Source organism: Elgaria multicarinata, chromosome 6, assembly GCF_023053635.1.
Source record: "Elgaria multicarinata webbii isolate HBS135686 ecotype San Diego chromosome 6, rElgMul1.1.pri, whole genome shotgun sequence".
Taxonomy (NCBI): Eukaryota; Metazoa; Chordata; class Lepidosauria; order Squamata; family Anguidae; genus Elgaria; species Elgaria multicarinata.
This window is the reverse complement of record NC_086176.1, coordinates 45,568,089-45,584,989: the sequence shown is the minus strand read 5'-3', so window position 1 is coordinate 45,584,989 and position 16,901 is coordinate 45,568,089. Positions and strand designations below refer to the sequence as shown.

The following is a 16,901-nucleotide window of genomic DNA, read 5'->3' as shown; positions in this document are numbered from 1 at the left end:
CATTTGCAGCTAATAAAATGCCCCAATTATAGCAGGGCAGTTATGATTTAAAACCTTAAATTCAGATACAGTAAATCAAAGGGTGAACAGGTACTCTCTCTCTCTCTCTCTCTCCCCCTCCCTCCCCCTCTCTCTCTTTCCTTTCTTTTTTCTGGTAACAGTTTGTGACCCATCTCTTCTCACTGTGAATGTTAGTCCCTCCTTCCTCTTTGAAAGCTTTAATCTCTTCCATTGCTTCACAAGAGAAATCAGGGACTACCTTTTCAGTGGCTTGATTTATATATTTTATTGCCACCTCCCTGTTATTGAAAGAAAGAAAGAAAAATAAACAGCTTGTACTCTGAAGGGGGAGAGAGGGAACGGGAACGAGCACACGGCTCTTACTGCAGGCTTTTAAAAAAAAATACAGGCTGTCCCTTTGCTTGTAATACGGTGCAGCCCTCCCCGGAGCAGCAGCAAGCAGCCTGATTGCTCCCGTTCAACCACATTTGGTATGCATGAGCACTACTGTTCCAAGCTGGGAGGGTGTTTTCTTAAGGAGGATCAGTGGCTAAAGCAAATCCACTTTGCCAGCCTTTCAGCCAAGTTATAGGAGGCATCTGTCTTAATGGAATTGCAGGTGTGGACACCTAATGGACATGGGATGTCAACACCGGTGGAGGAGCACTTGTTTTGTAGGCATTTGTAAGGTTTGTGCTTCATTATTCCAGTGGAATTTTTGAGGGTCATGAGTCAAAGTGATGCTCCCCGGCCACTAAACTGGACCATTCGGAAGCTGTGCCATGCTGCCTTTCTCCCATCTGTCAGACTACTTAAGGTACTGTAAAAAAAAAAAAAAAAAAAAATTAAACCCAGCAACGTTGTGTTTTACTATCAGTGATTTTGTTTTCAGCTGTTTCTCACATTGTGTAAGTGGAGTGCAAATCCACAATTACTTTCTGCACTTCAGTTTAGGATGTGATTCTTTTCCCTGTCATTGCAGAAATTGTGTTGCCCACATGCAGATGGGAAAAGTGCATTTGGAACCCTGGATGTCATGTTTAGAATGGGTACTGTGGTCTGAGATGCAATTAATGCTAGTGTTGATTAAGAGATGTTTGATGTAACAAGGAGAATTGGTTCTTTGGTATGGTTTGTGAGAAGTCTCAACAGCTGTCAGTTTTCGTTAGTTATGGAATCTCCGGAGCTACTTATGGGCACAGTACAGTTTGATGTTGTCTGCTAATTTTTTAATGCAGTTTATATAAATGGCTAGTTTAATATCCTCACATGGTGATTTAAGGTCAGCCTCTGGCTAGGAGAAAAACTTTCTGATTATGCTTTCTTCTAAATGGAGTAGTAAATATGCTTTTTGATTTTCATAAGCCTCCTTTAAATATCAGATGGTGTCTTTTTGTTGTTGCTGTCATTCCAGTGGCATAAGCCCCATTTATTTCAGTAAGTCTTGCTCTAATAGAATATGCTGAGCACAGGAACTCTCTTTTGTTATAAGCATACCCTAATTTGTGGTGTAACACTGATAATGATGTACCTTGGTTCAGTGCATTTCAGAGCAACATCCAAAGAGGTGGTATTGAGAAGCAAGCATTTCATGTCTGTTTTTCTATGATAAGAGTCCAATCCTACGCACCTTTACTTGGGAGCAGGTCCCCCTGGGATCAAGGAGGCTTGTTCTTAGATGTGCATAGGATTACAGCCAAATGATACATTACGTGCAGTTGCACAATTATTTCCCCCTCTCTGTGTGTTTCAAACTGAAAAGCAATCTTGGAAGCTGCAATCAAGAGTGGGACGACTGGCAGGAAGATATTTTTCCTTCCTCCAATTTCTCTGTTCAAATCTGCTCCCTCACTCCACCTGCTTGTCCTCCTACAGACAAATGGCAAGAAAAGGTTAAATGGCCCCTCATCTTTACACCTTCACTGTCAAGTTACAACTTTTGAGACTTCTTTTCAGTAAAACAAAACAAAGAAATACCAAAAACTGTTCAGGCAAAAAATAATGGTAGGTTTTGTATAGTTTGGCCCTTATTACATCTGTACATGTGGTCAGGAACCACAGCCCATCACAGCTGTTTGCCATATGAACATATGGGAGGGGGGAATGATGCATGTAGCTATTTCAGACTTGACTCTATCTACACCACTTGTACACATGTGCTTCCCACTTTATATTCTTAATTCATAATGTGACCTTCAGGTTCATGAAGCCATTCTTCTGGGTATGAACTCTAATCTTAACTTTTCACTGAAAGACATAGAAAACCATTCAATTATTTTTATTGCATACATTTAAATGCTGATGTTATTAGTTAATTACATGTAGTACTTCTTTTTTTAAAAGTTATGTAAAAGGTAGTTGTGGGCTACCTAAAATGTGTAATAGTTGAGTTTTTAGTTGAGTTTTCCTGAAGACCATGACTAGTTATTGCAGTAAATGGTTTGAACATTGCTGCAATTCTGCTACAGCACATATTACCAGGACACAAGAAACATATTCTAGTAAAAAATGCTGCTTCTTTTTGCTTTGAAGCACAAGTGGACACATAATTGGCAATGTAATGTAACATTGTTGTTGTTGTTTTGCTTTGAAGCTCAAGCAGATACATATTGGCAGGTAATGGGTCATAATTTGTATTATTCCTAAACGAAAATGGATAGGTGCATATACCAAATATGAAGTACATGTATTTAATTTATAAGACTGAAAGCTCTTTCAGAATCAAAACAAGTTTGGGGGAAAATGATTACAGGCGAAGTTCACTACTTAGAGTACTATTCTATACAAGTCTACACAGAAGTTCAGTGTGACTTACTCCCAGGTAAGTGTGTATAGGATTACAGCCATAAGCATCTAAATGTTCCAAGAGCAAACAAAACATAACGTGTGAAGGCCTTTCTATTGTTTAAATATTGATGATGTTTTGATAAAGCACTATTGCAACCTGAATATAAATCTTAAATAATAACATAACATTATATAAGTTTAAAGCAATCATTATAGGTGAAACATAATGCAGTTTGTATGCAACTTTTTTGTGATGTGGAAATAATAAGTTAAGGAAAGGGTTCCATGAATAGATGGGACACTAACAAGAAGTTAGGGTTATGCAAGGACAATTGGTTTCTCTGCATAGTTAAGAGCACACGCTATCCTACAGGGAATGGAAAGGAGGCATTTTAGGCTCCTTGGATCAGCTTGAGCAATGCAGGAAAAATACACATAATACACTCTAAAAGGGACTATTTTACCCATATTCATAACAATCCAGTAGCATTAACTTAAGATTTAAGATTGTAATGTGACTCAGTATAAAACTCACTGGCTTCTGTGTTCAGTTCATAATAATCTAGGAATGGACCAATTTATAGAGACTAACACCTTTGTCTTTTGGAGTTTAGATCAAAAATCCATACAACCATAAAAAGCCTCCACGGAGATGTAATAGAAATTCACTTGTAGAAATACCTCCACTCTTTGCTTTTAGCATCTATTCCTCCTCCCCCACGCTGCATTATTAAGATCCTGCTTGCGATCCACCCCCACCCTCCAACCATGCTGCGTTATTAAGATCCTGGTCCTAGGCTCTCTTGTGCTCAAGCAGCAGCAGCCAGTGGTGCTGCAAATTCATTGTAGCAGAATAGCATCCTATAAGAGAATTTCCTAGTGTGAAAAGTGGGCAGAGAAGATGGCAGGCTTAACACCTTGTAACACATCCCAGAGTCTATCAATTGGGCCCTGGGCTCCTAATGGAGCAAAGAGCTGTGTAAGGGGATTTCCCCTTTGCTTTTAGAGCTGAGAAGAATAAAGCTGCCCTTCTCTGTCTTGCTTGTCTCACAAAAGATGCCGTGGCAGTTGATGTCATACAAGCAGAAACTTATACTCCAAGGGCAAGATTTACACCTTGTGTCAAGACATTACAAATGTGGAATAAAAAGCAAGAAACAACACAGTGAAAGCAGTCTATGGAATGTGGATTGTGCCCAACAGTTAGCAGTGCACTTCAATACCACTATAAAGCAGTAGTGTAGATCTAGCTAATGGCTCACTAGGGGCAGAGAAGAATTCTGAAAATGGGTGGTGCTTCAAGAATGAAACTCTTGAGTCAAGCTGATTCTTCCCCTACCCTTCCTGCTTTGGCCATGGGTTGGTAATGGGTAATCTGTTGATTTCCTTCTGTGCATTTCCACACTTTCACAAATTTAGCAGAAGGAAAGGCCAAAACCAAGGGCTGCTTCTAACTTTATGAACTCTGGGAATTTTACCTTTTTTTAACTACATGACTCATTGAGCAGGTATAACAACAACAACTCCAACAACTACTACTAGTACTACTACACATCTAAGACTTAAGCTGAGTCTGTTGCTAATAATCTTTGCTCTGCAATTAAGACTTCTGAGCATGCCCAGGGCCTGCAATACTGAATCTTGGAAGTGTAGTGTGTGTGTGTGTGTGTGTGTGTGTGTGTGTGTGTGTATTTTATTCCTCTTGAATATTTTACTAGAAGTGGTAAAAAATGCACCCCCCAGAGTTCTTATTGAAAATGCAGGACTTGTGCATGGTCACCAGCCTTCACTGAAGATGGACGGGGATGGGATTAGCCTTGGGCTTTTGTGAGAGCTCTTGGTTCCCACTCACTCCTCCTGCCACCACCATCCATTAATGTAAAAGTTTAGAGAAAACGTTTTTTCACAAGGAGAGGGCTGGCGATTTCTAGAGGAGTGCCCCTGGGCTTGGTCTGTCCAAGGTTTTAGAAAAAGAAGTCTCCAAAATATTTTCAAAAAGACCCAGCCCATCTCAGTCAATATAGCTGGGATGTGCCATTACTATATCTTACAAGAGATAGGATCAGGCTGCACAAGTGAGTATCTTTCAGAAAGGAATAAAGCTCATTGTGTTAGTACATTGGAGCCAAATGTGAAGGAAAAAATAAAATAACAAATGCTGCTCTCTAGAGAACTGCATGACTACATCTGTGTGCCCATCATGGCTTTTTTTACTTATTATTTTCGTAACAGCAACTCACCACATGGTGGGTGGGGGAGGGGAGAAATGCACAGCCGAGGGGGCTTGCAAAAGCCCAGGGCTCTCCCTGTTTTCATCTTCTGCAATGAAGGCTTGCACTATTGCAAAGTGCTTTTGAAACTTAGGGGAATTTGGAAAGCTATTTATAATATAGTGTTGCAGAACTGACAGCTGCTATTCAAAGGGAGAAAAAGTAGCAAGTCAAATGAGCGTGACGAAACCTCGTTGGTTTTTTTGCCAGAGGAGCAAAAATCTTTGCATTATGGCAAAATTCTGAACCGTTATGCAGGTTCCTTTGGATAATATCAGTGTATTCTCCTAACATACTTCCTTATCTTTGTTCTATTCTTATGGCCTGTGGTTAAACAATACTGCGGATAGATCAAAAAGATATACTGAATTTTCAGAGCCAGACACAGCATATAATGTCCACCCCCACTATCAAATCTGGCTTCTTCCATATGTTTGCATGACTATAAGATACAATCACACTTGCATTTTTCATCTTTGGTTCATTTGCAGACTTAATTCCCTGCAGTAAACTGTCACTGCATTAATATCCTAGTTATGTTATCATAGAGCACTAATCCTACAGGGCTTCATGAAATTAATCACTTAGTATTGAGCAGGTGATCTCTAGGTTAATTATTCTCATATTGTATTAAACTATTAGGTCATTCTTAGGTGCATGAACGGAAAGTGGATAGAATGTGGGTCATAGTGGCCTGATTTTTATGTCATGAAGGAAGCATCCTTCACAGATGCTGACAAGCTGGACTCTCTCCAGCTCTAATTGCTTTGTTTTCATTCTAGGTGAACTTATCTGTTCTAACCTACTTCATTAATACTCTCAAATGTTTAGCCATGGTCATACAAACCCATTTCTTTCAGCATTCCATTTTATTAACAGGCAAACAGAATATTGAGGAACTAGTAGGTTTTTATATTTAAAAGGTTACATTATCACAGTTGTATTTAAAAGTTCAAACTGAATAATCTGTCAGTAGATCAAGGGCTTGATCCCAGAACCTTCTTCCTCTTCAAGCCTAGGAGGAAACAAGGGTGAGGTTGCTGCAGCTGAAAGGCAATATGAAGTCTTTGAATTGGCTAGATCGCTCATAAATACTAGGAATATTAGGAATCTGGTTTTCTGCTCATGCCCGTTGTTCTACAGTGCAAGCCCCCACCCTGGCCACACACACCTTCCAATATCCAGGTCTCATCAATATGTTGAGCTGCATGGCTTGGATTCCATGGCGAGGAAGGGGAGCTGTCCAGCAGAGCAAAATACAAATTTTGGGAGAAGATTGTTGTCTCAGCAGAGGAGCTGTCCAGCTAGGTAGCTTGAGTTGTAATTTAGGGACAAGGAAAAGAGATAAACAGCCATATCTCAAATGCTGAAGTCATAAGTTTCCCAATGCTGCATTATATCTTCCAATGCTGCGGTCCCTTTGGGTCGAATGGCCCCTAGGGCTGCCACCCAGAGTCCTTACTAGGTTTTGTTGACTCCTCCGTGTTTTGCAACTACCAAGACCCTCCTCTATAACCAAGTGTGTGGATGCTGCGGTGCTGGTGACTCAACCTTTTCCTCCGAGAATGGTCCTTCCCAGTCCAGTTCTGGTTGGTCAGGCATTACATCAAGAGACTCTGGGTGGGAGTACAGCATTTGAGATCCATTTCTTGATATGGTCACCCATAGCTTTGAATCCAGCCCAGTTCTAACATCATCTTTCTAGGGTATTCATGTAGTATTCGCATACTTTCAATGCTCCCTTACTTAGACAAGCAAACAATTATGTACTCAAGGCATGTTTTTGTTTATCACTGATAAAATGAGTGATCTTTCTAACACTGGTTTCCTACTGTGGTCCTTCAAATTCTACCACTTTGTTTTGTTCCTTTTTTAATGTAATTTGTCCATTTCCTGATTTTGTTATCTAGATTAGTAGAGCTCACTGAAGTGGCAATATTCACTGCTTGTTGCATGTCACATCAAAATGCAGTCTTGGTAGTTCTTATGTCATAAATTAAAAAGCTATTTTATTTGGGATGGACAAAATTTGCATCTTCAATTATAGTCAATGTCCAGGTCTCAGAATCCTGGCTGAACAAGAGATACCCTAGAGTGTATGTACCAGCTGGGGAGGCAAAAGCCAGATGGAAGTGCTAATAGACTTTTTAAAAAGCTGATAAATATGCTGATGAAAAATAGTTAAGTAACATCATTAGAGAGGCATCACTTTGAAGATTTTAGGGTCCTGAAGGCGAAATTACAGCTGTTGCGTCTCTGGAAATGACAATCACATTTTATTTTAAAAAATGTTATAAATGTCATAGGGGTCAACCTTCTCCAACATGGTGCCCTCCAGATGTCTTTGGGCTACCAATTCCCATCGTACTTGACTATTGGTAATGGTGTTGGTGGGCTAGTGGGTGTTGATGTTCAAAACATCTGGAGGGCACTAGGTTGGGAAAAGCTGCCATAGGGAAAGATATATACATGGAATATAAAACTATGGATTATGGGGAAAGAAGACAAACACAAATAGCTTCATATTTAATATATATCTCTGACTGTATGTTGAATACATGCCCATGCATTGTTGCTCATGTACTTTTATTTTTTAAAAAAACATTTTTATCTAGTGTAAAGAAATAATTACCCCATTATTAGCATCTCCCTCGGGGTGCTCATCTTCCCCCCTGTGGACTGAGATAAATCAGTGACAGCAAAATTCCCAAAACATTTGGTGTCTGCTATTAAAATACGGTCTACTATTTTACCCAGAATTCCTTTTTTTAAATAATTTTAGTATGGCAATTTTACTTGTTCTATGTTTGAAGTATGTAGTAGATTTGTGTTTAAATACTGTAGTCCAACTAACATACTCTTTAGTTCAGAATGCCTCTGCAGTTCTCCTCTTTCCTGGATTCACAGTGTCCCTGGACAACTTAATTCTTTTGCCTGAATTAATATGGACATAAATTTAAATTGAATCTCAATTAATGCACATTGTTGTGTGCAGGTATATTTTGGGGAATATGTATTCAGAGCCATGTATGTGCTCTTAGCAGTCATTAGTGATGGGAGCTAGCCCTCCCTTGTTACCACCACAACAGTCATTAGCCCCTACTGCAATATCCTGAGGGCTAATGGAGTGGCCTCATCTCTTGTTGCTTGCATGTGTTTGCAGTGGTGGACAACCCAAGTGCCCCACTTGCTTTGGGTACTACTGTATTTAGATAGTAAAAATGCAACTGGCCTTTCAGAAAGAACCCTCACAACATGGATATTGTAGCTTAGGTTTTATATTGCAACTGCTACATCAGATCTGGTTTATGTCTATGGAATCCTGATACTGAAAGTATTTGGTATAGAGGAACCAGAGAGTTTCATCTCTGGGGAATTCAATTGTTATTCCAGACCAAATAGGGTGGGGGGATTGGTGACCCATATTATTAGTTTCAACTCTGTGATTCATTGTCAATCATTCTGAGGCAGGGAAACAAAAACACATCTGTCTCACTGGCTTGCTCAGTTACTGCTAGGTATCGCCTCTAGATTGGCCAACCTGGGATAAAAGCCTGGCCTTCTCCTCACATTTTCTGCCTGCTACAATTCCAGATTAAGTGGGAAATTGCCCAGGAAATCCAACACATTCATACTTGACTTCAAAAGAGGAAACTTCTCTAAAATGAGGGAACTAGTGAAAAGAAAGTTGAAAGGGGGAATAAAGAGGGGTAAATCCTTGGAAAATGCATGGAGCTTACTCAAAAGCACAACAATAGAAGCACAGGTTAGGAAAGGTAGCACTAAATGAAAGAGGTCACCAACATTGTTAACAAGCAGTGTCAAAGAAGCTATTGTAGAAAAGAGGGCTTCCTTCAAAAAATGGAAGTTTTGCCCAAGTGAGGAAAATAAAAGGGAGAACAAGCTTGCACAAAGAAGATGCAAGCAAACAATAAGAGAAGCAAAAAAAAAAAAACATTTTGAAGAGCACATCGCTAATAACATCAAGTCCAACAATATAGAATTCTTTAAACATATCAGAAGTAGGAAACCAGCTAGGGAAGCCATTGGACCATTGGATGACAATGGAGTTCAGGGAGTACTAAAGGAGGACAGGGAAATTGCAGAGAAGCTGAATGAATTCTTTGCATCGATGCTCACTGCAGAGGATTTAGGACAGATGCCTGTGTCTGAACTGATGTTTTCAGGAAGGCAGTCTGAGGAACTGGGGCAAATAGTAGTTACAAAAGATGAAGTTCTCAACCTTATTGACAAATTGAAAGTAAATAAATCACCAGGCCCAGATGGTAACCCTCCTAGAGTTCTCGAACTCAAATATGAAATTGTGGACCTCCTCACAAAAACATGCAACATGTCCCTAAGCTCAGCCTCTGTACCAGAGGACTGGAAGATGGCCAATGTAACACCAATTTTCAAAAGGGGATCCAGGGGAGATCCAGGAATTTACAGGATGGTCAGCTTGACATCTGTTCCAGGTAAATTGGTTGAAAGCATTATTAAAGACAAAATTAGTAAGCATATAGAAGGGCAGGTCTTGCTGAAGAAGAATCAACATGGCTTCCACAAAGGCAAGTCCTGTCTCACTAATCTACTAGAATTCTTTGAGAGTGTCAACAAACATGTAGACGGGGGTGATCTGGTGAACATTGTTTACATGGACTTCCAAAAACCTTTTGATATAGTCCCCCATCAAAGACTCCTGAACAAACTCAGCAGTCATGGAATAAGAGGAGAGGTCCTCTTATGGATCAGTAACTGGTTAGAGAACAGAAAACAGAGAGTAGGAATAAATGGTCAATTCCCCTGTTGTAGGGAAGTAAATAGTGGAGTCCCACAGAGATCAGTATTGGGACCAATTCTTTTCAACTTATTCATAAATGATTGGGAATTAGGAGTGAGCAGTGAAGTGGCCACGTTTGCCGACGACACCAAATTATTTAAGGTTATTCAAACACAAAGGGATTGTGAAGAGCTCCAAAGGGATCTCTCCAAGCTGGGAGAGTGGGTATCCAAATGGCAGATGTGGTTCAATGTAACCCCCAAATTGCATCACCTTACATTTGCGTGCATCACCTTACATGCAGAGCAGTGTTCTAGGACTCCAGAAACAGACTGTAAGTGTTAAGAAGGTCAGATGGGAAAAATGCTAAGCATTTTTTTCATCTAGAGAGAGATCACTTTAGAAGATCCTTATTGCTTTGTATATGGATGTATCCATATAGCCTTTCCCAAGGCTTATCCAGGTTATGACACCTACATTTTCTTTCTGTTATGGTAATAAAACCATATCAGATGACCTCCATAGAGGTTTCACCACATGACTTTGCCAATACACTTTTTTAATTTTTTGTCTGGGTGATGTTTAGCGTTCCTTTCATAAATATTTGTACCTTCTCAATTTTCAGTTATAGCTGTGCCACATCTTATCCAAAGTGTGCATGCTACCTTATTTGTCCTATGGCCTGCTGTAAAAGAAATTGGTGGCTCATGTGACCATGAGTGGAGCAGGGATAAACTTTGTGCTCTCATGACCTACAGTTCTGTATGCCAACACAAGAGAGGGATAACAAACATCAAGTCTCCTCAAAGTCCTGTTCGAAATCTCCACAACACCATCTGACTGAGGATGGGTAGTCCATGTTTTGTGAACCTCAAGGTTTTTTGACAGGCCATTTGGAACACCCTAGACTAAACGTTTTAGCCTAAAACATATAAGGGAGCAATCCTATGGGTTGTCCCTTGGGTACTCATAACCCCCCAAATCTGGAAGCTTGTAAGTATCCCATGTAGAGAGGGAAGTACCTCACACCTGTCTCTGCATTTTAGCTAGATGGGTGATTTTGCCCATTTAGAGGAGGCTTTAGGGAGGAGGAGGGAAGGAAGGTGGGGTGGCCATTGGAAAGACCATAAGACTGCTGCCCCTGTCTCCTAACCAGGCATAGCATGTAGCACAGGGTTATTTTTTCATTTACTCTAGCAAAAGCAATTTGGATTGGAACCATCATGTTCACCCTCCCTTCGCAAAGGCAAGTAAATAGCGGTGTGGGGGGGGGAAGGTTTAATCCTCCTCTCCTGTGCTTGGCAGTCCCAATCTGAATTGGGGCTGCACACACTTACAGCAGAGTAAATAAAAAGATAAGTTACATGCAATACAATTAGTGTAATGGGTAACTTGGCTCTCATATAGGTCTTTTCCTGTGTTGCAACATGTCTGCTTTTCCAGCCACACCAAGCACATGGCACAAATGTGCTCATTGTAGCTTTCTAAAACACCAGAGGGCTGTGTCAGCAGACTGCTAGCACGTTGGAATTACTTGCTCTGGTTGTACTGCAGGGAGAGTGTGGGATAGAGAACAGCATATACGCAAGTGTACCTGGCTGTGCAGTTTTTTACTTGTTGTATTAGTTGATCTCAGACAGCAGAGTTCAGCCATTTTTTAAAAAAAAATATGTTCCTACTGATTATTACTTGAACTTGGTTATAAATGATTGTCTCATGAGTTGTATAACTAAAAGTAAATTCAAAATGAAGCCAAGGATTTTCTAGTTAGATATCTGGTGAGCTCTCTAGTTAAAAGCACAAGATATTAGCTGGGAAAGTTCCTGTTATTTTATTTATTTATTTATTTATTTATTTATTTATTTATTTATTTATTAAATTTATATACCGCCCCATAGCCGAAGCTCTCTGGGCAGTTTACAAAAGTTAAAAACAATGGACATTAAAAAAGTATACAAAATTTTAAAACATCAAAAAATATAAAAACAACAGTATAAAACAGTATCCATTTTTTAAAAAACAACAAAAATTCTGGGGTCCATTAAAAAACAAACAGACTTAGCATATGTTGTTAAATGCTGTTAAATGCCTGGGAGAAGAGAAAGGACTTGACCTGGCCAGCTCTGCTCCGCTTCCAGTTCCTGTTCCTCATCTGTCAGCTCCTCCTGCAAATTTCTCTGCGTTTTCTTCGGTCTCTGCGGATGAACTGTCTACAATACTGCGCTCTTCGAAGCCTTCCACTTGTTCTCGTGATCCGATTCCTTCTCGCGTCTTTATTAATCTTATTCCTGCTATCCTCCCTTCCTTGCTACATATTATTAATCTTTCTCTGTCCTCTGGTTCATTTCCTTCTGCTTTTAAACATGCTACAGTCTCTCCCATTCTCAAGAAACCTACTCTTGATAGGCTATCTCTATCTAACTACCGACCTGTCTCTTTGTTGCCGTTTGTTTCAAAGATCCTGGAGCGTGCGGTCTACTCTCGCTGTCTTGACTTTCTTTCTAGTAACTCTGCTTTGGATCCATTTCAATCTGGATTCCGTCCTCTGCATTCCACTGAAACAGCCCTTACTAAGATCACCAATGATCTCCTTACTGCCAAGTCTAAAGGCCATTATTCCGTTCTTATTCTCCTTGATCTAACTGCAGCCTTTGACACGGTTGATCATGATCTTCTCTTAGATTCCCTTCATGACCTTGGATTTTGTGGCTCTGTCTATAACTGGTTTGCCTCCTATCTAGCGGGTCGCTCTTTCAGCGTGTTGACTAATGGCAGCTCGTCTTCCTCCTTTCCCCTTTCAGTAGGGGTTCCGCAAGGCTCGGTGCTTGGCCCGTTGTTGTTTTCCTTATACATGTTGCCCTTGGGCAAGCTTATTCAATCTCATGGCCTCCAATATCATCTGTACGCCGATGATACACAACTATATCTGTCATCTCCGGAACTTTCTCCTGATGTTCACGATCGTATCTCGGCATGTCTTTCAGATATCTCAGCTTGGCTGCTTCATCGTCGCTTGAAGCTTAACATGGCAAAAACTGAATTGCTTGTTTTTCCTCCTAAACCTTCTCCTCATCTCTCATTCTCTCTTACTGTCAATGATGTTACGCTTACTCCGGTCAAGGAAGCTCGTAGCCTTGGCTTTATCTTCGACTCCTCGCTCTCCTTTATTCCTCATATTGAGGCAGTAGCTAAATCTTGTCGATTTTTCCTGTATAATATTGCCAGGATTCGATCATTTTTGTCTGTCTCTTCTGCCAAGACGCTTGTTCATGCACTGGTTATTTCACGGTTGGACTACTGCAACCTTCTTCTCTCTGGCCTTCCTTCTTCTCACATCAGTCCGTTGGTTTCTGTTCACCACTCTGCCGCAAAGATCATCTTCTTGGCTCGCCGCTCCGACCATGTTACTCCGCTTCTGAAATCTCTTCATTGGCTTCCAATTCACTTCAGAATCCAATATAAACTTCTCCTGTTAACCTTCAAAGCTTTTCACGGTCTAGCTCCTTCCTATCTCTCCTCTCTCCTCTCACACTATTGCCCCGCTCGTGCTCTTCGCTCCTCTGATGCCATGTTTCTCGCCTGCCCAAGGGCCTCTACTTCCCTTGCTCGGCTTCGTCCATTTTCGTCTGCTGCCCCTTACGCCTGGAACGCTCTTCCAGAACATTTGAGAACTACAAGTTCAACCACAGCTTTTAAAGCTCAACTAAAAACTTTTCTTTTTCCTAAAGCTTTTAAAACTTGATGTTGTGCAGACTTCTACTGTTACTTTCTACTGTTAGTTTTTCCCTACCCAGTGCCTGCTTACCCTACCCTGTACCTGTTTGCATTCTCTTCCCCTCCTTATTGTTTTACTATGATTTTATTAGATTGTAAGCCTATGCGGCAGAGTCTTGCTATTTACTGTTTTACTCTGTACAGCACCATGTACATTGATGGTGCTATATAAATAAATAATAATAATAATAAATGGTGCTGAAAAGATAACAATGCTGGCGCCAGGTGAGCTTCATCAAGGAGATCATTCCATAATTGGGGGGCCACCACTGAAAAGGCCCTCTCCCTTCTTGCCATCCTCCGAGCTTCCCTTGGAGTAGGCACTCAGAGGAGGACCTTAGATATTGAGCACAGTGTACGGGTAGGTTCATGTCAGGAGAGGCGTTCCGTCAGGTATTGTGGTCCCAAGCCGTGTTGGGGAGAGCGCTCAACTTCAAGGGTTGGATCTAGGTTGAGGCACGTGCAACTTGGCTGCAGAAAACAGTATTTCCCTGTCCCCTCCATTCTCATGGCAGCCATTTAAACCCACTGAAAATGCTGCACAGTGATTCAGGGCATGAATGAAGTGAGCTGGGGTGTGATAGGGAGGGACATCCCCCAAAACCAGGCAGAGGCACCACCTGTGAGCAGAGTCCTTCTGTCAACAGAAGCTAGTTCCTCAATACAACTCAAAATATGATAATAAAAACCACTTGTGATTAGTCTTTAGCTCCCACAAATGTAAGATGGACCTTATCGTTGCTGTCAAAGAAGCCCATATTTTAATGGACAGGGTTTTTTTATACTCTCCAGTGCAACACTGTACAGAGGCAAACTTCACAAAATTCTGTGAAATGTATTATTCATAACATCTTAACATACATCTTTGACATACATCTTAAAATTAAGAAGTGCTACCTCTGCATAGCATTTTATGGCCAAATATCAGCTGCTGTTTCTACTATAAACATTTAGTATTATCTTTGAAGCAGTATCTGAAAGTGACCATGACATGTTCTATAAACATGAGACTGCACCTATGTTAGCATTAAAACACGCCATGCTGACCAATTCATAGTATATGGTTTTAATTCTGCTACATGGTGTATACGCCTTATGAAAGGAGTGCCAAGTGAGCAATTCAGGCCACAGAGCCATGAAGTGAAACAGAGTAATTTTCTTCTACCTGAATTGCTAAACAGACCAGGCTACAATGAAAGAAGAGATGCCCTCAGGACTTAGTGGAAATTTATGTCAAACTCTGTAATAAAGCATGAAATAAAGTGACTATATAGAAAATTTCCCCTTTCTCTGAATAAAATAGTGACATGAAACAGTTGGACGTAAATGGCCTTAAGCACTGCAAACTTAACCTATAGTATAGAATATGGCTTAGATTATTATGCTAATTTTCTTAAAAATCATATTGGCTGTGCATCGGTGTGGCATTTAATTCCAGAGAGTTTTTTTCAATCTCAGAACTACTACTTTGGATGAACTCTATATTTTTTCTACCCTTGGCCTTCAGAACTGCAGAGGGAAAATCTAATTAGTGAGCTATTAAATTTAAGAATATCCTTGGCAACCAAAGACAAGCATTTTTGAATATGTTACAGGGGAAGCATTTCATTTTTAAGACACAGTAACAATACTCTTGCAAGGTATCAAAATAACAGCAATGTGATGAGCTAAAGGTTTATTTTTTGACTGTTTTAGGTCTTCTCATAGTGTTAGATATAGAATTGGCAATTACCAATGCTGCCAACAACAAATTACTCATACTTGTGGGAAACATCACATGCCATTTGCAGCTTGTGCCCCACTTAAAATAATGTGCCAAATGTCCCAGTAATAAGGAATTATGTGGATGAAACCAAGCTGTCCTTGATACTGCAAATGAATGTGTATACCAAAATAGTTGAAGACAACAGCTTGTCATCTGTGAATAAGCACTTCATGCAGCATGATTGTGCTTCCTGTGATCTCTCTGTTCATGTTATGGTAGGAAAGTGTCTGCTGAAACCCCCAAGGATGGTTAATGTACTGGGTTGGACTCAAAGATCTACCCCACAGAAGGAAGCAGGCAGAAACAGACTTTTTCATCCTCCTCTTCCTGCCAGCTCCCAGAGCTCCCAAAAATGCTCCCACAAGGGTTGGAAAATTATATTGAGTTGAGGGGACTAAGGCGGAAGGGAACATCATAGATAATCAGACAGAAGCACTTCTGTGAATGGAGTAGAAATTCTCAAGATTTGATGACCAAATGGGCCAGCTACCTAAAATTACTGTATCCACAAAGAGTGTTGCCTTTGTATATGTATAATAAATTACCATGCTGGGAATACTAGGATTATAGGGCTTTTTTCTGTCTAAACATGTATGGAATTGCACCCTGAGTCAATTCAGGGATTTAAGTTATTACAAACTTCCATGGAGTCCCTTCTCCAGTTGCCTCATTTCCTTCCTTCCACATAATGATCAGTCCTCTCCCAGTGCTCTGGATTCCCCTTCCATCAGAGGTAAATCAGGTAGACTGGAAACTGTGATGCCCTCCCTTTGCAATTGTCTCTCTAGGAAGATCCACCTGGCACTTAATGTTTTTGCTTTCAGTGCCAGTTGAAAACCTTTTTATTTATTTTATTTATCGCTCTCCTTTATTCCTCATATTGAGGCAGTAGCTAAATCCTGTCGATTTTTCCTGTATAATATTGCCAGGATTCGATCATTTTTGTCTGTCTCTTCTGCCAAAACGCTTGTTCATGCACTGGTTATTTCACGGTTGGACTACTGCAACCTTCTTCTCTCTGGCCTTCCTTCTTCTCACATCAGTCCGTTGGTTTCTGTTCACCACTCTGCCGCAAAGATCATCTTCTTGGCTCGCCGCTCCGACCATGTTACTCCACTTCTGAAATCTCTTCATTGGCTTCCAATTCACTTCAGAATCCAATATAAACTTCTCCTGTTAACCTTCAAAGCTTTTCACGGTCTAGCTCCTTCCTATCTCTCCTCTCTCATCTCACACTATTGCCCCGCTCGTGCTCTTCGCTCCTCTGATGCCATGTTTCTCGCCTGCCCAAGGGCCTCTACTTCCCTTGCTCGGCTTCGTCCATTCTCTTCTGCTGCCCCTTACGCCTGGAACGCTCTTCCAGAACATTTGAGAACTACAAGTTCAACCGCAGCTTTTAAAGCTCAACTAAAAACTTTTCTTTTTCCTAAAGCTTTTAAAACTTGATGTTGTGCAGACTTCTACTGTTACTTTCTACTGTTAGTTTTACCCTACCCTGTGCCTGCTTACCCTACCCTGTACCTGT

At 40.6% G+C, this 16,901-nt stretch overlaps 1 protein-coding gene across 2 annotated transcripts in view; it reads left to right on the top strand.

Moving 5' to 3' along the window:
- Positions 1-457: 457 nt before the first annotated feature.
- Positions 458-16,901, top strand: part of TRPM3 (transient receptor potential cation channel subfamily M member 3) — a 283,758-nt gene continuing 267,314 nt past the window's right edge. For both annotated transcript variants that reach the window (XM_063129338.1, XM_063129339.1), the window contains exon 1: positions 458-817. In XM_063129338.1, the coding sequence (XP_062985408.1) occupies positions 728-817 (90 nt within the window). In that variant the 5' untranslated portion in view covers positions 458-727. The remainder of the gene's footprint in view (positions 818-16,901) is intronic.